This window comes from Trachemys scripta, chromosome 2 (genome assembly GCF_013100865.1).
Source record: "Trachemys scripta elegans isolate TJP31775 chromosome 2, CAS_Tse_1.0, whole genome shotgun sequence".
NCBI classification, from domain to species: domain Eukaryota; kingdom Metazoa; phylum Chordata; order Testudines; family Emydidae; genus Trachemys; species Trachemys scripta.
The window spans coordinates 48,442,814-48,465,511 of NC_048299.1; the positions used below are offsets into that span (position 1 = coordinate 48,442,814).

General features: G+C 41.0%; 1 protein-coding gene across 2 annotated transcripts in view; it reads right to left on the reverse strand.

Annotated features, from left to right (window-relative positions):
* The window catches only part of ICA1 (islet cell autoantigen 1), a 92,900-nt gene extending 79,838 nt beyond the window's left edge, over positions 1 to 13,062 (reverse strand). For both annotated transcript variants that reach the window (XM_034760525.1, XM_034760524.1), the window contains exons 1-2: positions 12,752 to 13,062; positions 2,348 to 2,393 (exon numbers count right to left, since the gene is read on the reverse strand). In XM_034760525.1, coding sequence (XP_034616416.1) covers positions 2,348 to 2,364 — 17 coding nt within the window. In that variant the 5' untranslated portion in view covers positions 2,365 to 2,393; positions 12,752 to 13,062. The remainder of the gene's footprint in view (positions 1 to 2,347; positions 2,394 to 12,751) is intronic.
* Between the last annotated feature and the right edge of the window lie 9,636 nt (positions 13,063 to 22,698).

Sequence of the window (22,698 nt, forward strand, 5' to 3'; positions counted from 1 at the left end):
AAGATTTTTTGGCTCCCGAAGACAGTGTTATATCGGGGTAGAGGTGTATTTAGTAGTGAAGAATTCTTCAGTATTATAGCGTGATTTATCGCAGATATGATAAATAAAAACACAAACTGAGACATTACTTGTTCTGTAATGGTTTTTGATTCATATATTGGGAGATATTTAAGGTGAAATCCTGGCCCCACTCAAGGGCTGCAGTAGAAAACTGTCATTGTCTTCAATAGGTCCAGGATTTCACCCTGAATGTCAATCTTGTACGTGAACAGATTGCAACTCAATGTGTAGAAAAGCAAGCAACAGTACCCCATCCTGCTCAATTTGCCAAGCACAAGACAAAGTCTGACACTCCAATTCTATACAGTACAAAGTCTAGAAGCAGGAAAAATGGATGATGCTTGATTGTATGCAACATGTACACTTTTCCCAGATTATTTTCCACCGGGGGATGATTCTGCATCTCTTTTCTAAACTTATTGAAGTTGTAGATGAAATAGAAATTGCATCCTCCTACAAGTCCTTTAACCATATAAGCCACAGAAAATTTAGCTTCTCAATATAACACTGATATGTCTGATGAACAGTTAATTATTAACTTCTGTGAAAATGGAATCCCTAACCCATAAATAACTGAAAAACTGCATTAATTTTGCAAATGTTTAAAAGAAATGGGTTTGCTAATATTAAAATTATGTCAAATTATTATTCTAGAAGAATTTAAAGAGATTGAATACTTGTTCAAAAATAAAATAAAATAAAATAAAACATGAAGGCTTAGTTATGCCCCTACATGGTTCATAGCCACATAGGGTTTATACTCACTAGGAAATGTAATTGTATGACATAACTATATTATTTGATTCAATTGTTTTTTAAAATGTATAACACAAAGCACTTTTTTTTGTCTCTCACAAAAATATTTACAGTAGAGAAATTCAAGCATCTTATTCAACCTAAACACTGACTTCTAAGATTTGATTGCAGATCCCAAAGTAAAAATAAGGTTTTTCAGTTACTTTTTTGCTGCTGCACAAAATACCCAGTATATGCAAAAATATGCCAAATCCGATTTCATGTGCTACTCTTTGTAAACTAATTGCATACATATTAACAAGGGATAGCACATTAAGTCAGGTGAAATGTGTAGTATATTTTATGATGCAGCAAATATCAATTAAAGTTTTAATCCTATTATTAAAGAGAGGATCCAAAGAATCCCCATCATGAAGTTAAGAATTTTCCAGACAGATCTCTTTAGAGAACCAGGGTCTTAATTCTCAAAGTAAGTCAGCTTTTATCTATAACAAAAGTGACAATGTCCCTTAAAATTATTCAAAATAGAAATATCAAAATCACTTCAAGGAAAAATGTAAAATTAAATTAAACACCCCCACACACTCATGAAAACAAACATTTTCAAAACATATATTTTATTAAAAGGACTTAATGGGAAATTAAAGTTTATAATTCATGTTTTGCAATATCTCAAGTCTCAGACCTGCACTGTGGTCAGAACAGGCAGACTATTGTGCCTCACTAAAGTCAATGAGGCAGTACCTGGGCAGATCAAAACATAGGATCAAGGCCCCAGTGTTTCAGCTTACATTCCTACTTCCTTTGAAGTCAAGGGGAATTCAATGGGTGCACAGTTGGGCTACAAATGTCATATAACAAAAAGGAAAACTGATTTAAAAAGAATGATAAATTTAAAGAATTCTTAGATAATAGCCAAATTTTGAAGAAATCAGGGGAATATAACCCCTTATCAATTTCTTAAATACAATGCGAAAACTACATTTTTAAATTGAACTTTGAGAAAAAAAATTACTCCTGTTTATGCATGAGATTTGATCATAATTTTTAAAGTGTACCTTATATGAGGAATTGAGTGTTGCCCGTATATTCTGTAGATAGGATAACTGAATAGAAAAAGCCTCTGTACTACAGGACACTGTTTTTGTGAACAACTTTATTCAGTACTGTAAACGGTCAACCTGGGTTTTTATACAGTGAATAATCATGAACATATGTTTAAATTTTACTATCATTTAACAAAACCTAACAAATTATAACTAAAGAAGTATCTACTTTAGTCATAAAGTTAAATGATGTGGATAAATCCAACTCTGTTTGTAAAACAGAAGATTAATAACTAACATATTGGTTTTTCCATTACTTGATCACATGGCAGTCAGTTTCTTTTTCCAATCTGTCCTTGCTGGGGATTTTATGCCAAAGATTGGATGACAAAACATAAAAAGTGTGGTAAGTATAGACAGCAACACTTCAGCATGTGTCTTCTAATTTTATTAGTGCGACAGGTTAAAAATATAAAATTACTTACTACTTATGGCCATCCATGTTTCTTTATTTTCTTCAGACACTTAGAACTAAAAAAAAAAAAAGACCATTAAAATTGAATTTAAAATAAAACTGAAATAAGCTCAAAGTAGATATCCAACCATATATACATGTTAAGTATTATGTTTACAACATCCTTCTTTCCATATTGTCCCAAAATATTTCACAAGCTATGGACCAAATGCTGCACTCATGTACACACATGGAACTCTCATTCAAGTCAATGGGGATCACATAGAATGATAAAAATGTAGGGCTGAAAGGAACCTCGAGAAGTCACCAAGTCCAGCCTCCTGTGCTGGAGGCAGGACCAAGAAAACCTAGACCATACATGACAGGTGTTTTTCTAACTTGTTCTTAAAAACCTCCAATGATGGGGATTCCACAACATTCCTTGGAAGCCTATTCCAGAGCTTAACTACCCTTATGGTTAGAAAGTTTTTCCTAATATCTATCCTAAATTTCCATTGATGCAGAGTAAATCCATTACTTCTTGTCCTACCTTCAATGGACATGCAGAACAATTGATCATTGCCCTCTTTATAATAGCGCTTAACACTAGGGATGTAAATACCATTTAAAAAGTTAACCATTTAAACCATTAAAAATATGTTGTTTAAATGGTTAACCGATTAAGTGGCTGGGGCTGATCCCACCGGCCAGCCCAGCTGGGGCTGGGACCGCTCCAAGAGAGAGAGATTAGACAAGAAGCTGGGAGGAGGAAAATAAAGCTGGCTGGGCAAAGAGACTGGGCCTGGCTGTGGGGAGATTGAGACTGGGACAGCATGCCCGGTGGGGAAGACTAGGACTGGCTGGTCAAGGAGACTGGAATCAGTAGTCTGAAGAGTGGCTATTGGGACTGGGACGAAGAGCCAGGGGTGAGAGAGACGGGACTGGGACAAGGGCAGGTTGGTGGGGACTGGGCAAAGAGTCTGTGCCCACTAGAACACACTCTCCTCCAGAGGCTGAAACGGAACCCAAGATTTTTGAGTCTCACCATGCTGCTGCTATCAGCAAATATCTGTGAAACCCACTGGCAAAGTATGTCTTATCCCCCTTGAATGCTCATCCACGTAAAGGATGGCAATCTACTACAGCTATCAGTTACTGTGCTCGCTCAAGTGGCAGAGGTCTGTGCAGTGGATCTAAAGGTTCCAGCCCTGTTGATGAAACCCCATGAGTGTCAATATGAGTGTCCAAGAGGGCGGATTAGCCCTTTTAGCCACACCACTGCACTGGGAGCTCAGACTTAGCTGATTATCCACCATAACCCCCAAGTATTTTTCCAAGTGTCTGCTTCCCTGGAGAGAGTTCCCCATCCTGTAAGGCTGGTCTGGATTGTTTGTTCCTACATCTCTGACTTTACATTTGGCCATACTGAAACACATTGTTTGATTTCATCCAGCCTACCAAGTGATTCATGTTGCTTTGTATCAGGGACCTGTCCTCTTCATTACTTACCACTTACCCAATCTCTGTGTCATCTGCAAACTTTATCTGGGGTGGTTTTGTTTTCTTCCAGGTCATTGATAAAAATGTTAGATAGCATCGGACCAGAACAGATCCCTGCAGGACGCACAAGAAGCAAACCCATTCAACGATGATTCCCCATTTACAATTATATTGAGACTTAACATAAGAACATAAAAATGGCCATATGGAGTCAGAACAATGTTCCATCTAGCCCAGTATCCGGTCTTCCAACATTGGTCAATGCCAGGTGCTTCAAAAGGCAATTAACAGAACAGGGCAATCCATCAAGTTATCCATCCCCTATAGTCCAGTCCCAGCATCTGGCAGCTAGTATACACCAAATAAATGAAGTTAATCTCAACTTTCAGAAAAGTGAGTACGTTAATATCTGAACATCATTAATAAGAAAAAATTTATTGCTGGCTTCTCTGCATTATCTAGATTTGACACCCAACAATCTGTATTTTGACATCAAGCAGGACATAATTTGCTTAATTTGATATCTTCATGTAAAGCAAAAGTGCATATTTAAAAAGTTATTTGTATGCAGTAAGGGGCAAATCCAGACCCCAGCATCTGGCTAAGTAAAGTGGATATGTACCTACGGAAAAATAAAACTTCCATTCCAATTCCTATCCCCATTCGTGTTGTAGGTATGGAGCTATTCTGCAGAGATTATTCCAGTCAATGGCTGCAAGTAACCTACAGGGGAGCCTTTACACAGCCCTGTTCTGCAGGGGTTGAACAGGAGGATCCACACCAAGGTGTACCTCACCAGCCCACCTATCCCTCACAAGTAGACCTTCTGCTTCCAGTATGCACCAGTACCGCTATAATGATGCTGCAGCACAGGAGGCCTGGACAACTGATGGCCAATTCAATGCCAATTCAAGATCATGGTCATGGTCTTCAAAGCGAGCAACAGTTCAGGACCCAGCTAAAGCAGGGGCTTCCTCTTCATCCATGTCCCAGAGGAGAACAACTGACTTGGTGGGTCAATTCAGCTAACAAAACCAAGAGTGCATGGGAGCTGCAGATAAAGAGATCTTGGTTGAAGAGCTCAATTACCAAACGAATACCAAAGGGATAACGAATTACCAAAGGGAATTTGATTAAGACAAAGTCTCACTATACTTTTACAATTCACTGCAAGGCACATTGGTAATCCAAGTATTTTAAAATACAAATTCCACCCAGGCAGAGATTCCTAGAATCAGGAAATGGTAATGAGAAGAAAACCCTATGAAGTCACTATGGATGTCAGTCTGCAGACAAATTTAGTTATTCAAAGGAGACACACTACAGTGATATAAAAAGAACTAAGATTAATACATCAAATGACATGTTCTCTTGGGAAGTATCTAGAAATAACATATGTGGACAGCATGAAATGTGGAGAAGAATCCAGCAAACCCTACCTTTATTTTAAGGTATTGTGTGAAAACAGGAGATGAATTCACACTCCTGGTAATACCTAACCTCTCCACCAGCCTCCCGGTTATCATACACTCATGTTCCTGATCTGATATGACCCTGCAAACACTAAGGATCTTCCACTCCCATTGAACTGCCTCCTCATCTGCATTTTAAACCAATCATCATATTACTTTAGTCCTTACTTATCTGCATTTTAAATAATCAATTATCTAGACACATTTTTAGCCAGCTGCATAGCAAAGAGAAATTAATTGTACCTGTTCTAAGATTTGGGATCTTAAACAATACTTTTACACCCTATATAAAAACATTGCCATAAGACCTGTACTTCCATGCAAAGTTTTTTCCCCTTTAGCATTACACATTTTGTTCACTATTGGGAAAGGAAAACAATAAATAAATAACCCATTCAATTTACTTTGGATATCTGACATGTCCGAATAGTTTTGAACTGTTTAGCCTGCCAACTTTAACTTTCATGAGGGATACTGTATTATATCATGTCTCAGAGGAAGGTCACTAAGGGAGAGACTATATTTTGCTGGCAATAACATCTAAATAGTAAGAGTTTTTACTGCTATAAAGAAAAAAAATGGAATAATGCTGTCTTGAAAGGTTTACCAAATGTTCCTGTTCTTCAGAAGAAGCAGCATAACATTTTTCATTTATACTTCATACAGAATTTAATTTAAGGAAAGATTCTACACAAGAGAAATTATTCCTCAAACAATATATGACAAAAATCAGCTAGAATTGATCTAGAATTCTTAGCTGTTATATTTATATGCAAACCAGCATTTCAGTGTTCTCTCTTGGGCTTTCCTACAGTACCTATCACCATAGTACCTAAGGCCCTGGTCCTGCATACACACCCATGCTCAGCTTTAAGCACATAAAAAGTTCAAGTTAATGAGACTACTCATCCATGTGCTTATTTTGCATGCAAGTGTATGAAGGATTAGTGCCTAATTGCTGAAACTGGCTCCTTTTCTGACCACCTTTGGTCTATGCTTATCAGAAACAGAGATGCATAACTAAACCCCATATTCTTACAGTTTACCCTCAGCTTTGCAGGAAAAAAAGATTGCAACTACTTCCTTTTAAAAAAAAAAGAGAGAGAGAGAGATGTTGCTTCATTAGAAGTAAAGCTGAAGGAGGGAATGAGTTCAGGAGCGAGGATCAGGAAATAACAGGAGCTCTTATCGAAAACAGACCCTCTTTTTCCTGGCTGCTTTTACAAATACATCTTATTCTGTTATGTCTTAGAAATACCACAATCATCTCAGAATAGAGGGGTCTCAGGGAGATTCTGTAGAACTGCTCTATACATTATAGGAATTTTCTCCTCATCCATACCCAGTACTGGGGACAAGAACTTCCCCATGAAGCCCTCTGGGACCACTTCCCTCTTCCACTCTAGGTATTACTGGGATATATATTTATTATTTTGCATATAATTTCCCACCATTTCTAGTTCCCCCCCACCTCAGGCTTTTGAGGCACAAGTGGCAAAATTTCATATATCTCATATAAATTCCACCCCACCCTCCCAAATTTTTTTTGGTTGATTTTCTACAACTTTGAATTGGTTATCTGCCACATCTAGTTTTGTTGTTAAAGTTTTCTCCTTTTGTCTCTGAACTAGTAAAAGGCTGAGCTGATCCATTTTGTGACTAAGCAATTTTAGGGAAGCCCTAATACTGTGCTCCCTTCTTTTCCTGGGATACTTGGATTGTGGGAAGGACAAATATCACAGTGATAAGTGCAAAGGACCAAACATACATTAGATTGGTGAGACATGTAATTCAAAACCTGGACTCTAGGGAATTTGAAGAAGTCTGGATCACTTAAGTTTATTCACTGGACTTTTATGGCACTGTCTATGATCCTGATCTGCATATGCTTACTACTGGGTTTAGTATTCACTAATTTGATTGCACTGGCCTCGTTAGCACTACCAAAGTAATTTTCCCTCTCTTGATATTCACCCCTTCTTGTCATCTGTTGAGAACAGGCCACTTCCACCTTAATCAAATTGGCTTTGTTAGCACTGACCCCCCCCCCCCACCCACTTGATAAGGCAACTCCCATCTTTTCATGTGCTCTGATATATATACTGCTTACTGTATTTTTCATCCATGCATCTGATGAAGTGGGTTTTAGCCCACGAAAGCTTATGCCCAAATAAATGTGTTAGTCTGTAAGGTGTCACAAGGACTCCTCATTGTTTTTACCATTAACAATGTATGTGCTTGAGGACTATCTTTTGTATTACTAAAAGCATCAGTCCCTCTTTCATTCAGCTTTAAATCCTCAGTAAGGGCTTGTCTACACAGGGAAATTAATTGTAATTGCTATTGTGGAATAAGCTATAAAAGTCACTTCATTCCAGAATTCATAGATGTATAGCTCATAAAGCTAGAAGGAACCCTTGTGACCACCTAATCTGACTTCCTGCATTACACAGGCCATAGAACTTCTTTAAATTAATTCCTGTTTGAATAATTGAAAGTACACTAATTACTGAGGAATGATGTGCCTTAATCCAGAATAGAGTGTCCACACAGGGAACTGGTCCAGAATACTTACTGAAGAACAGCTTATTCTAATCAATTTCCTTGTGTAAACAAGCCCTTACTGAATGTAGTAACCAGGGGTCTATTTCCTCTGTGGACGCTCTATCCTTTAGGGTACACCATCTACCATTGCTACGGCTGGGTGCCACCCTTCCCCTTCCCACCCCAATAAATACATTTTAATTCACACTTAAATGCTACGTGTTTCTCTGTAGCAAATGTCAACCCAACTGCATATTACTCCTACATTATGTCTGTAAGAAGAAGAGTTTAATTCCTAAACAGAAGCGCCTCATTTTTTTGGTTGGCAGAACTGGGAAACATTGGAGATTGTGTGTGTTGGACTGCAGGGGGAAGTGGAAATTTGGCACTATGTCAAAGTGATCTCTATTTTTCAATTTTCATAGACGTTTTTGGTCCCTGCACAACTGCAAGGTCCACTTCAAGTGTCAAAATTCTTCTTTAAATACAAATGATTGTAACTAAGGTTGTGCTGATGCAATCTCTCGGGTAACTCCGGTGTTCTCCTCACAAATGCCAAATCTGATTATGCTGTACTATGTGCTGTATGCCTGACAAATTTTGTGTTACAATAACAATTATAAGGTTGCAAAAGAGTGCTTCAGAATTCTTAAGTTTATTTTTTACTCACAAATTTAAATTTAAACATTTTAAAGTGTTGTCTTTTTTTCCAAAACCTAAAATTCCATGTTCCAAGGCATGGAACATTTTTACAGCAGAATTACACAGCCCTGGAAACAGTGGTTTATCTCAGTAACACCTATTAGAGTGTTATATGTAGACATCACACTCTCTAGTGTAACGAAGTATTTCAAACGTAAGTGCAGGCATATTCAATTGGCAACAGAATCATGTGCAAACAATCGTCTTTTCTAGGTAATAATTAACTTTCACAGAGCATAATGTACACCATACAAGGTTAATACAGCACATTAAATTGATATTTCAGTCTAAAATTATATTAACTTTGCAATTGCTGCAAGTGAAATAGTCCCTGCACAAAAACCCAGTACGTAATATCCCTTTGCCCTTTTACAGCACCTTTTATTTGAAGAGTTCAAAGCACTTCTAAAATATACATGAAAGCCTAACATGACCCTGGGATGGAGGCAGGTAAGTATCCATTTTGGAGATGGGCATACTGAGAACAAAAAATTCAGTGTCTTGTCCAACTTCATTCTGCACGTCTATGACGGAGCTGGGAATAAAGCTCAGTCCTTCAATTAAGTACATTTAAGAACCTCTTTAATCTCTCTGAAATGGCTATATAACATTCTTTAATAATAGATTTTAGCACTCTAAAATTAAACAAAACAAAGTCTATTCCAAGTAGAATAAATTAGAAAGTAATCAAATATTATTATGGTATTTTCTTTATGCAGAGCACCTGCCTTCGTTTAGACTATCATAATAGTTTTGGCGATTCTTTGCTATATCTCAGCTTTAACCATACTAGAATAATATTTTATATAATGAAGTTTTTACTTTTCTAGAACATTGTTCTATTAGAAAGTGAGCTTATTCACAAACTGAGTTGGCAAGTCTCTTCCATTATCTGGTATGTCAAAGAAAGATAGATATTGCTATAATAGATCAGATCAAGGCTCAACTGGTCAGATATCCTATTTCCAGCAGTGCTTATTACTCAACATATCTAATTTAAATTCTTACCCCCACTCGTCCATGAAGCAAGATGCATAATACTATTGCTGTACATGGGGGGAGGGAGGGGGAATATTCCCCTCTGAACCCCTTCAGCTGGTCAGCTTGCACTCTGATCCATGAGGTCTGATTAACCATATGCACGGCATCAGCAATATACAATGATCCTGTTTCACCTTGGAGTCAACACTCCAGACCAACACAGACTGGTTGTGCTTGAAAGTTAACCTTTGTACTATAGTTTTCAATGAAACACCAATGGGGTCTGTAATTAGCTCCAATACAGGAGTCATCTCTACTGAAGGTACGGGCAAGAGTGACTTGAATGTTATTATAATGACCTGTAACAGATAATTCCCAAGATCTACAGTAACTGATTGCATAAGAGACTCACTTTACCACAGCTAGTAACAGCTACAAAACAATTGTTGTGAAATCACAATTACTAGGCAGTGTAGAAAAGTAAGAATGTTCTTCCAATGTTCCTGGCTTCCAGTTTTTCCTTATTTATAATGCTTTTGCATAATTCTGCAAAGTTTAACCTTGAAAATACTACACAAATTAAACAGTGGCAAAACATTTTGAACAACCAACTGCTTTACTGCTATGCTGATGGAAGAGGCATTTAAGAAAATATAAATGACACTTTGATGCCATTTCCTGACTTTTTGTTTTGAAGACTGACTCATGGAGTAGTAGGTTTTCCTGCCAACTTAAACAACAGCTTTCAACACTAGGTTAGAGGGTAAAAAGTATGTGCAATTATTCAAACTTTTTTGGTAGTATTACTTGGGAATTCATCAGAACACTTCAGGGTTGGGACTGTGAAGCACATATAATGTATAGATAGCAGTACCCAATATAGTTAGCTTTAAAAGGAAGGAGGAAAAGCTTGTTTTTAAAGTAACACAGATCCCCACCCCACAGTCTTTACTCAGGCAAAACTCCCATTGACTTCAGCAGGCTGGGCTCAGAGTCTACACTAGACCAATATTTTTTACTCTTTTCCATAACATGACCCTATATTTCAAAGAAAAAATCATTTCTGGACCCAATCTTTTCCCCATCTAGCCATAAATGACCTCCCTAGACCTGTTCCCTCCCTAGACCATCCCCAGTGGAGGGTGCAATCCCCATGTTGAGAACCAATGCAATATATCAGTTTCACTAAAAGCCATCACCCAATAGTGCAGTAATAGAAAACTTGTGCAGCTCTAATGTAGACAAGGCGTTGGAGGCATTTTAACCATCATATTGCCTTCACATACGGCTTGTCTACCTGGAAATTTTTTACTTGTTATGCTAATACAGTTAACAGTGGCTTTCTTTGGTTTAGCTTAAACCTTTTCCTCAATGCCATAAGCTAAAATTGAAAAAAGGCAATCATACCAGGATACAAGTGTCCACACAATGGGTTATGATGGTGTAACTATATCTGTTAAAATTCACATATTAATGCCTACACCGGGAAATTCAGTATACAGGGTCATAGTCTATACAACAAAGTGATAAAAAACAGTGGAGCTGCCAGTGCCTTGCCTATACAAGAGCCCTCACCATTGCTACCACCAATAGGAAACATTGGGGGAAAGATTGGCATTACACAAGGTCTGAGTTAAGGATTCAAGAATCCAACACACAGTTTGCTTGGCCTGATGTTGTGAGAAAGTGATCAAACAGTTCTGGGAGATGTAGCTTTCATCTGATACCAACAGCTGACTGCCCCTGCAGGCAGAACCAGGTAACTAAGCTCACTTCAGAGAAGCCTGCCCTGGAGGAAAAAAAACTTGGTACCTGGGCCTTTTCAGCCCATAATTTGTACATACAGCTTCACACTTTCAACACACCCCACATCCACCAAGAAACCAAGACCTGGGAGAAGATAACAGAGGTAAACAAGGGGAAACAGAACAGCAGGGGCTGCACATGACTTCCAAAGATGACATATCAACAAGGCATTTCAGCTACTAAAGATTCAGCCTTCCCCTTTCCAATACATCCAGAGAACCGTAGGAGATAAAAATATTCTGGAAACTAAAGGCCAGATTCTGATTTATGTCCGTGAAACTGAAATCAGGTCCTAATCCATTGAAACCAAATAGAACCATAATCTCTGCTGGATCAGAATGAGAGACAGACTATTAGCACTAAATGAGAGAGTTCAGAACAGAACACTTATTTCATTTACATATATAAATACACTTACAATATATATTTACATAAATAAATACCTGTGTCAGTATATCAATGAGTTAAATAGCATGCTGCTCACATGCTCATTGAAGGGACCCTGACAGTTTACAGTAAGACTAAATTGTGCGCTTTAAAAAAAACCACACCAAGGTACTATATGCATGCTGTTCACATGCTAATTTAAAGGACACAGCAGACAAATCTATGATTTGTAAAACTAAGCTTTTTGTAATATTAACGCTTCATTAGAAATATTTTCATGCTTTTTAAAATCCCAGTGGAACCAGTTTTGTTGGGCTGTAGCCATTTCACTACCTGGTCAGCAGCCCAAACAGAACAATATGCACAAAAATAGAAAAAAAGGAAAACTCACTATCAACCTGGGGGAAAACAGCCATTGCATTTTCTTCATCCAAGCTCAGGAAAATGCAAAAAGTGAACACAGAAAAAAACAGTAAAAAGTTCATTTGATTTTTAAATTTCTTTCCATTTTAATCTGTGGGGTCAGTGGCAACACAGAGAAGGATTTTTAATAGTTTTAACTGGACATTTCCCCCTGTTGCCATGTCTGCCCATTTTCCAAAGGCCAGTGGCTGGAGGGGATGAGTGCGGGGAGGGGAAGGAGCCAGAGAGCCATGGATAAACTGCATATGAACCCAGGGATGTACCCGAATGGCAAAGGGGGGGGGGGAATGGAGGGGGACAGGTGCCATTTTGTAACCCGGAAATTTTGCACAGGCAAAGCCCATTAGGAGTCACAATCCAGCCTCAGCCACATCTGGCTCTACACCCCCACCTGGGGCGCATCAGTGCCCCATGCTCCCCCTCCCCCAGCAAGAGAGGCGAAGGATCCCACCTAAGGGAGACATGGTGCCTGCCCAGCATGCCCACCCCGCAGCCCTGCCCGGCCCTTAGGCGCCTCGGCCCGGGCACCAGCTGCCTGAGGAGAAACCTGCTCTTCCAGCCAGGCCCAGCACCGAGAAGCCGCGATTCCCCGCCCCCGGGGCCTCCCCGGCTGCGCTCACCTTGTCCGGGGATGAGGAGGGCGCGGCCGCCCCGTGCTGGAGGCAGAGGGCTCTGCGCGCCCCGCTCCCCGCGCGGCCCCTCTTCGCCGGGGCGCCCCCCACAGCCCGCGCCGGGGCCTGCTGAGCTGCTGCCGCCCCAGGTGTTCCAGCCCCGCCAGCGTCACAATGCCGAACGCAGGCTCCTCCGCCGGGGAGACCGGCCCCGAGCAGGGCGGAGCCTCCGTCACCTACATCCTCCTCCCCGCCCCCGGCTCCGGCCCTCGGGAGCGTTGCCCTGGCACGAACCCGGGGCGAGCGGGCCCTATTGTCCCCAGTTCCGTGCCTGGCACCTCCCTGGGATTGTCCGCGCCAGGCTGACACTCACCCCCGCCCCTTTGTCTGCCCCGGGCTGGCTGAATTCTGTACTGGAGGCAATACATGAAATTCTCTCCTCCCCCCACCCCCCCGGAATCAGGAAGCCTCTGTGTGCTGGGAGGCAGGGCGACCTAGTGGGTACAGAGCGGCGAGGAAGGAATGGACAGCAGGGGCTGGATCCAGCTCCCATGAAAGTCAAGTGAGAGCCTGGCCATTGACTTCCAACCGGAGAGTTGGAGCAGCCCCAGGAGTCTTCATACCTCTAACAGTATTGCCAATATCAGATGAAAAATCATGAGTCTGCTCCCCCAAAATCATAAAACTGCCCCCAAAAAACCATGAGATTTTTTACAAAGATTATATTGTCTTTTTTAGGTCAGTCTCTGGGTTTTTGAACTCCCTCTGCCCATCCCCAGGGTATATGCATGTGACAATTAGTGTTTCCCATTCTCGCACAGGTACTGGATAAGGTAACTTTGGCCTCTGCTCCAGGAGCTCTCACCTCCACATCTGCTTGATTCTTGCCCAGCAATTAATCCTGTCCTCCAGTCCCCCATCAGTTGTGTCCCCACTCAAGCCCCCTCAATTCAGCCCCCCTCAGTTCAGCCTCCCTACTCCATAGACCCCACCATCCTCAGTTCATCCTCTCAGCACTCACCCCATCTGCTCAGAACTCACCATCAGTACAGCCCCTGCATCCTACCAGCCCCCACCCTTCTCACTTCAGTCCCCCTGCAGCACCCAGGTCACAGTTCAGCCCTTCCAGCCTCATCTCTATTCCTCTTAGGGTTCTTCACCCTCCCCAAGCTTGGGGCAGGGGGGCTGCAGTGGGGTCCCCCTCTCCTGTTACCCAAGGTTTTCAGAACCCAAAACAGTGGTAACTTAACTGTTTCTCTCCAGGTAGTGTCAATAATAAATCAATGGGGGCACAGCTCAGCCGTCTGACATATCATGGCACAAGCTAGAGTCTTTTATTAGATCTTAAGCACACACACATACATATGCTGTCAGCGTAGGTTTAGAGCATTTCAAAACATTTATATTTACCTAAAGTTAAGAAATGGTTTAAAAGGATCAGTGGCCAGGCTCGGGGGGGGGGGGGAGGGAGGGGGAACACATCTTCCTTCCCTCTGACTGCTGGAGAGCTTAGATGCCAGATCCATGCTCAAAATCCATGCTCAAAGAAAACTTCCTCGAATTGCTCCAAAGCAAATTATTTCGCCTACTCTTTTATAGCTAACTTCAAAGCACATAACCTATTGTGACTCCTAGTGGGTCACCATAGTAATCCTTAATGGGTCACTAATTCTCCTACTTTCAGCAAAACTACTCATTATCTCTTATCATCAAAACATTTCTAGTCATAACAATAATAAAACTTACATATCAAAGGTGTCAGAGGTGCTCCAGGCCAAGATCGACCATCTAAACCCTCCTTCTATTCTCACAATACATTCACTTCTTATCCCATCCTCCCATTCTGATAGCAAAATTGCAGACATGCAATTATTTGGCCTTGCCTCTCAAGGCCTAAAGATTTTCCTAGCTATGTGATTTTGATTTTCAGCTGGCCATGGCTCAACATACAAAATTGCTGACTGCAGTACTGTCACATTCTGGGGTACATGCAGGACTGTGAAATTCTGGGGTAACACTCCCACTTCCCAGGTTGGCAGGGAAGCAGCTGCCTGAGGCTGACAGCCAGAGCTGAAAAAAAAATCCTGAGCTTTGAGGGGTCTATCACGAGATCACGAGTGAGGCTTAAATCACATCTCTCGCAATAAATTTGTGAGAGTTGGCTAGTCTGCTCTCACCCTGCCAAGGCCTGAGTGTGGGATGCATTGTGGGATAAAGCCCCCAAATAAGGGACACACAGAAATGATTCAGTTAGGAAAATTGAATTGCTGTAATTCCTTCCTTCACTGTAAATGACACCTTCTGTAACCTCCCTTTTTCATGCTTACTCAACAACAAAAATGAGGTTTATGTGGAGTAATGGGAACTGGGACAAACATGAGGGGCATTTGAGAGGAAAACATGTAAAGAAAGAGTAATGGGTTCTTACTTTTCCCAGTGCCCTTGCTTCAGGTTCTCCTCACCAATAAAAGTGAGAGGGCACCAGGAGAGTGCAGTAAAATTAATATTATTTGTTTCTATTAAGTAGTACCTAGGAGCCCCAGTCATGGAGCAGGACCCCTTTGTGCTAGGTGCTGTCCAAACACAGAACAAAAAGATGGTTCCTGTCTCAAAGAGTTTGCAGTCTAAGTCAAAAGAGAACAGCCAGACCAATGAGGGAGAGAATATTGGTCAGCATGATAAGCTGTGATCCCAGTTCACCAGCTACCTAACTGTTGTCAAGTCTTTTATAGGCAGCAGGGCAAAGGAGAGTTTTAAGGTGAGGTTTGAAGGAGGACAACGAGGTAGCTTTGTGGATGTGTACAGGGAGCTCCTCCCAAGAATGTGGGGCAGCAGGGGAGGAATAATACAGGTGCTTGTTTGAAGAATTAACAAGTGGGTGATGAAAGCTGCATCATTGGCCAGTAGGAATCAGTAGTCAACATGTCGATTGTGAATGGGAGATGATAGATGGGGTAAGGATAGGATGTGAAGGCCTATTTGTGAAGAAGACCACAAGGCTGATGAGAGCTGGATTGGTGCTTTTTACCTCACAACAGTCCTTGGCTTCACAGGACTGTGCTGCCTTGACTCCCAAAATCCGCTGCCCCAATGGCTCCTGTTCTGTGGGGCTGGCTGGACTCAGCTCTCCGTTCCAGCTATTGTGACCTGGCCCCTTGTGCCTGGGGTCACAGTACTGACAGGACAAAGCTGAGTGGTACTGTGACCCCATATGCCAGGGCCAGGTTGCAATGCCTAGGGCAAGGAGTCAAGCCCAGTGGGACAGAAGCTGCAGGAGCTGCCACTGTGGGGTGAATGTGGGGTAGGCTCACTCAGCAACTGCCCCCCAGGTCTCCCAGCCCTGATCCCTGCCTAGGGCCTTCCACACACTAGGAGCAGCATCTGACACTCCACCCTGGGCCTCCCACCCTTTAGAGGCAGGACCCATACTACTTTAGCTACAGGAAATGTTGGGAGATACGGAGTTTCAGCTATGTGGATGGATAGGAAATTCCTTCTCTTAGAGATATTATGCAGAAAGAACCAGCAGGATTATATATAACCTAGATGTAAGTACCTAGAGAGCTGAGTGACCCCCAGGTTACAGGCCTGAGTGACTCGCAGGATAGTGATGTTTTCTACAGTGATTGAAAAATGAGGAAGTGGGAAGGATTTGGGATGAAAGAGTAGAAGCTCTGTTTTATCCAAGATGAGCTTAAATTTATAGCTGGAAATTCACGAGGAAATGTCAGAAATACAGGCCATGATTTTAGTGTAGCCATCAGGAGATGGGTCTGGAGAACAGAGGCAGATCTGTGAATTGTCAGCATAGAGATGGTAGATAAATTTTTGTTTGTGGATCAGATTATCCAAGACAAGGTGTAGAAGGAGAAGAGAGGGGGATCGAGGATGGAGCTCTATGGAATCTCCACAGAAAGTTGGAGGGGGATGAGGAGTATCTGCTGAAGAACATGCTGAAGAAGCTATTAGGAGAACAAAGAAAGGAAAGAGTTACAGTAGCTGAAGGAGGACAGGATTTAAAGAAGAGCATAATCAATGGTGGCTGACTGGCCAAGGGGGATGAGTACTGTTTCTGAGCTATGGCTAGAAACGGGTGCTTAGAGACTTTGGTGAGAGATTGTTCTATGGAATGCAAGGGACAAAATCTGGATTCGAGAAGGTCTAGCATAGAACTCCAGACATCAGTTGTAAACAACACATTCAGTGAGTTTAGAGATGAAAGGGAGATGTGGCAGTAGTTGGAATGGCAAGAAGGGTGGAGGTTTAAAAAGGGAAAGCCTAAAGCATGCTTGTATTGTGAATGGAAAACGCCAGAAGAGAGTGAGAGATTAAGGAGAAGTTTAAGGGATGCAATGAGAGTGGGTGCAAGGGAGTTCAGGAGATGAGATGGGATGGGATTATGTGGGGAAAGCAGAGGAGTTAGAGAGGGAAAGCAGATAAGAAACTTTGGCAACTGAGACAGGGGAGAAGGAGGAGAGAGCTGAAGGAGAGAGAGTGAGCAGGGGAGAAATGAGGGACATTTGAGAGGCATGGGACTGTGATTATTCTGATTATTTTCCTAGCTTGCTGGTGTCCCAAAGTCCTTATACCACATAATCACTATGCAGTGTAACGTGACAGAACAAACAACATAACACTCAAAACACAGACAAACAAACAAACAGCAAGAACAACAAACCCCCAACCTAACACTTTTAGCTAGGAATGCCATGGGTGATAATGCGTAGCTGGTCCCACAACCATTTCCAAGGTGTTAAAGCCCAAATCCTGCAATATGAGTCAAACAGGAATCCACTCACATGGATGTCATGCAGGTTCAGGGCCTAAACTGGTCAGACAAATAATGGAGGTGTTGCTGTAAAAATTAAGGTTGAGTCTCCTAGATTCATGATAACTTACCACACTTGTGTAGAGACACAAATACATATTTCTTCTTCACCTGCTTCTCTACTTATTTTTAGACTTAAAAATCAAATGCTACAGTATAAAGTATCTGGGTTACAACAACATCTACTTTGGTGTTATTTAGCATAATGTCTTTCTCAGTTAAGATATTTTCCCTTTAATATTGTTATATGGCACTTTTAAAATTAAATTTCAACCCCTTTTTTCTTAATGTTTCTTAGTATTTAGTTTTATTAATAATATCCTCATCTGGAGATACTATACATGAAATATGATTTTAGACTATTGGGTCATTATAGCATCTGTCCGACCTCCTCTGGAATATTTTTAGTGCAGCAGAGATAAAAAATGTAACCACAGGAAACAGTGCCTGCCAAATGGTGTGTCATATATAATGTACCTAGCACTTTGCTCACCCAAGACTGTCTGCCAAAGTCTATCACAGGGGTCGGCAACCTCTGGCACGTGGCTTGCCAGGGTCAGCACCCTGGTGGGCCGGGCCAGTTTGTTTACCTGCCGCATCCGCAGGTTTGGCCGATCACAGCTCCCACTGGCTGCGGTTCGCCACTCCAGGCCAATGGGGGCGGCAGGAAGCCACAGCCAGCACATCCCTTGGCCCATGACGTTTCCCGCGCTCCCCATTGTCTTGGAGCGGTGAACCGCGGCCAGTGGGAGCAGTGATTGGCCGAACCTGTGGACGCGGCAGGTAAACAAATTGACCTGGCCCGCTAGGGTGCTTACCTTGGCAAGCCACGTGCCAGAGGTTGCTGACCCCTGTCTTACATATTACCTTATAACATGGGATATAGACATTACAAGTAAGATTCATGCATGCAGCAAGCAACTTACAAGTATTCTATAGAAACTAAACACATCTTTACAAATCTAACTGCTATCTTGAACAATACTAACATACAATTGAGCTGGTCTGGTTTCCAGCCATGAATTTGTCAATGCCAAGCTGATGCCTACAGCCTTGGCAAGAGCTAGCACCTGGTCTACCAGTGTCACAGTGTGTTTTTGATTTTTTTTTTTTTTTTTTTTTTGGTTGGTTGGCTTTTTTGAGGGACTCTGGTTAGACTTGCTCCAGCCAACCTTATGGACACTGTCACTCTTTTCTGCCTTCCCTGCTGGACTCCTGTTTGTCCCTTCACGACACATTTGTGCCTGGTCTATACTACAGAGTTAGGTTGATGTAAGGTAGCTTACATTGACTTAACTCTGTAAGCCTCTACACTAAAATGTCGCTCCCATCGATGTAACTCACTCACTACACCGAAGTATTATAAAATGTAGTCAATAAACACTCCTAAAGTTTTTTAGGGACAGGAAGTATCGACTAATTGTATCTTATTGGTTAGGTTTGTATGGTATTATTACACTGAAAACATTAATAATAAATAAGGAACCCTGGAAATCAGTAGTAAAGAATTAAAAGTAAAGGCTGAAGCTTCTGGGTGTTTTCTTTGATATGTTCATGGGAATTGTTCTGTTAAACTACAGACTTGAAACAAATGTATTAATTATTAAAAGAACTTCACCCATTAAGAATATGAATCATCTCATTTTTTAAAGATTCCTGGAGACATTTCATATGATAATAAGATGAAAAATCTATTTTTTTTAAATTTCTAGCAGCTGTTGTGTTGGTGAAGGGTAAGGAACAGCACATTCTCCAAAGTGTTGGAATAATTTTAACATGTCAGAAAGCAAACATTTTAAATCTTGACAAACACTAACTATTGCAAGCAATAACATAAAATTGATATTTTAGTCATCTTCCATAAAAGATTCTTATATAATAAAAAACATTTCATGTCCACCAGTTGAAGATATTTGTCTTAATAGATGGATATTTTTATTTATCAGGCAATGCCATGGCTTGGCATCCCAGGTTTCCATTTCTGAACAGCCTAAAATCCTGGGTCAGCAGCATTTAAAATAATCATTGGTCCAAAATATGTTAGTATCTCCATTTTGTAAAGTAGTGTAGCACCTTCTTGCATATAGAGTGAAAGCAGGCCAGCACAAAACATGGCAAAATATCACCATGTGAGACAAAAGGATTCTTACTGGTAATATTAGGGATCTTTACTGAACATGGTAGCTGATAAGTCCCATTGAGTAATCTGGGAGAGCTGAATATTGTGAATCAGATTTTTCAGTGCTGTGCAGATGTTTTGCACTATATTGCTGGGGCAAACTGACCCTAAAACTATCTTATCTGGCCCAAGGAGGATCACACTGAAGTAAATCTGATCTCCAGTGGCACAGAGCTGCCATAGGGGCTTTGATGCTCCTCCTCATTTTTATTGCTGGTGTACCAGGGAAAAGTGGGAGTGGCTTGAGGAAAGGGAGTGTGGCTGAAATGCCCCTGTGGTGCATCAGTTCTTAGTTATGGTTTCAGCTCTTTGTGGCTATTTGCTTGGGCTCCTCTAACTTGGCAAAGTAGGACCAGAGTTGAACAGAGGCAGCAACAGAATAAAAGGAGCAATCTTCCCTGACCTGCACTCTGGGATGATCAACCACACCTCGGGAGCAAACCCTGTGTCTGTATTTATAAGTACTTGTATCCATTGAAAGATATTGTGTGTTAGACTTACATTAAATAGATCAAGGGATAAATCTAGCTCCCCTAACTCATGGAGGCAGTCCTACTAAGTAAACTAATAACTCACCAGGTAGATTCGCTCTTTACTCATGACCAGTCCATTACCAGTTTAATGTTCAAGTCTTAATGTAAAGGTATTTCACCTATGTACCATCTCCATAATTTGCACCAGTTGTGTGATTCCTGAGATGATTCTTCACCTTAGTTTGGTCTTAACCATTTTTGGTTTATTTCTTCAAATGACACCAAGCAAATATTTTTCAGTTGTATTCTCTAGCTGCAAGCTATTGCTCTGCTGTTAGCAGAAAAAGAGGTGGTCATTTTATTTTCCAGAAATTTCCATCTATTTTGTTCAATGAAGAACTTCTAACGTAAAAAGACCATGACAAAATGGCAAGAGATACTTGAAAATAAATGACAACTACTTTTAAAATCTCTTGAACCTACCATTGATGGCAGCTTCCCTTTGTATGTCATACCTTTCCAGTCCTCTGCAACATAGGGAGCATGTCAAGATCAGAAGTTGGGCATGAACAGTTCTGCTGCATTCCAGCAATCTCTGGAGGGTACAACAGGAGCATGTTGAAACTGGCAGAATTTAGAACAGATCTGAGGTTGCTTTAAATTACACCAGGGCCAATGGATCAGTTCAGGTACCAAGCACAGCATGGCTGGAGCTGAGGATATGACCCAATGAGTTCATGCTTAGAATCATTGTTTTCCATAGGACCTTCCATAGGACAGTGACCTGAGGGTGTTAAAATATATATAGATAGTGTATATGTGCTATTAATTCTCCACTTGTGGAGAATTCTCTTTCCTTCTCTCTCTTCTTTACTAGTCATGAGAAAGAATTAGAGAGGTACTGAGTTGCGACACTAGAATTGGTATTCTGTTGAGCTGCCATCACCCTTATATGCTGGAGAAACAGCACTTGTTGATTTTGGTCAGAGGGAGTTTTTTCATAATAAGCTCAGAAATATTAATTGTGTTGAAAATTTTATTTTCAAATTCATTTCACAGTTTGTTCCTGGAAAGCTTTGCTTCTTACCCTGGGGACATTATTGACCTGTACTGAGAAAAAGGGTTTGAGTTTTCTTTTAAGCAGAGAAAGTACTTGTTGCTTCAAACTAATTTTTCATCTCCCGTTCAGCAGTTTTTCTTTCTTCTATTTTTCTCTTTTAGATACAACATGGATCATCTGGCACAGAAGACACACTGTACTCTAACACAGATTCATTGTTCCCTATTCATGCTGATCTTTTCTTCTTTTACATATGGATTTAGTGCACATGAGACTTGCGTTTCCTGCACATTCATCTAAAATTATATTATTTATTCCAGTTCAGTTCTCTTGGCCTGATGTGTTTCAAATCATTCCTGCTGAAGAGAGCTCAAAATTAATTAAGAGTATGCTGTGACAGATATGGCAATTTCCACAATATCTCTGGGAGATCTTACTGTGTTAAGTTTATGTATCATTGTGGGCCAGGGATTGTATACAGTTCATGGGGGAAGGTGACCACAGGCCTTCAGGAACTGAGACCATGATTGGGGGAGGGAATGAAGCAAATCCACTCAGGTTGTAACACCTCCAAAGAAGTACCACCACCTAAAGCTGTGTGGTAATTTATAGCTGTGGACAATTACGCTTTTTATAGCCTTTGAAGAGAAAGCAAAGCAGGCCTCCTTAAGCAGTCTGACTTGCTGGGGTGCTCATAGTGTGGGCAGGGGACTGTGAAGTCTGGAAAAACCCTGGTCAGGAAGAAGAGAGATGCAGGTCTTTGCTCAAGAGTGGTGATGGCTGGGGAGCTAGGAGCCTAGAGCAGGTGCCCTTGCTGGACCATGGAGAGAAAATACAGGTGCAGATGCCCTGAACTGTGAGATAGGCATTAAATTTTTTACCTTCAGATTCAGCCTCTTAATCCACTGTCTGAAAATAACTAACTTTCTCAACCCTCACACACACTTTTGTAAAGCTGATTCTAAATATCCACATTAGTTTTTGGAAGTATACTAGTTTGCCTTTTTGTTGGTTTATTTTTTCTTGTTTTGTTTTCCAATATGTAGGATCCTCCTATCTTTTTAGAGATGTAGCCTGCTAACTTTTGTTGGTTTCTCGTGATCTTCTCAGTGATATGTATCATTTTAGTTTATTGCAATGGGCTACAGCAGTGAAAGGTCTGTCAACATTTCCACTATCACTTCCTGTTTGGAGACATTTCTAATTCCTTCATTAAATCCCCATCAAGATAAAAATAAGTTTGCAGTATATATAGATATAGCTAGAGCTATATTGTAGAGTTTGAATTAAATTGTTTTGAATTTGCAGATGTGAACCATATCATACTCTCACAAGTTTAATTTATTTCTTGCACAGCTGTAGAAATAATCCAACTAAATGGCAGAAAATAAAATATTTGGGGACAGATTATGCCTT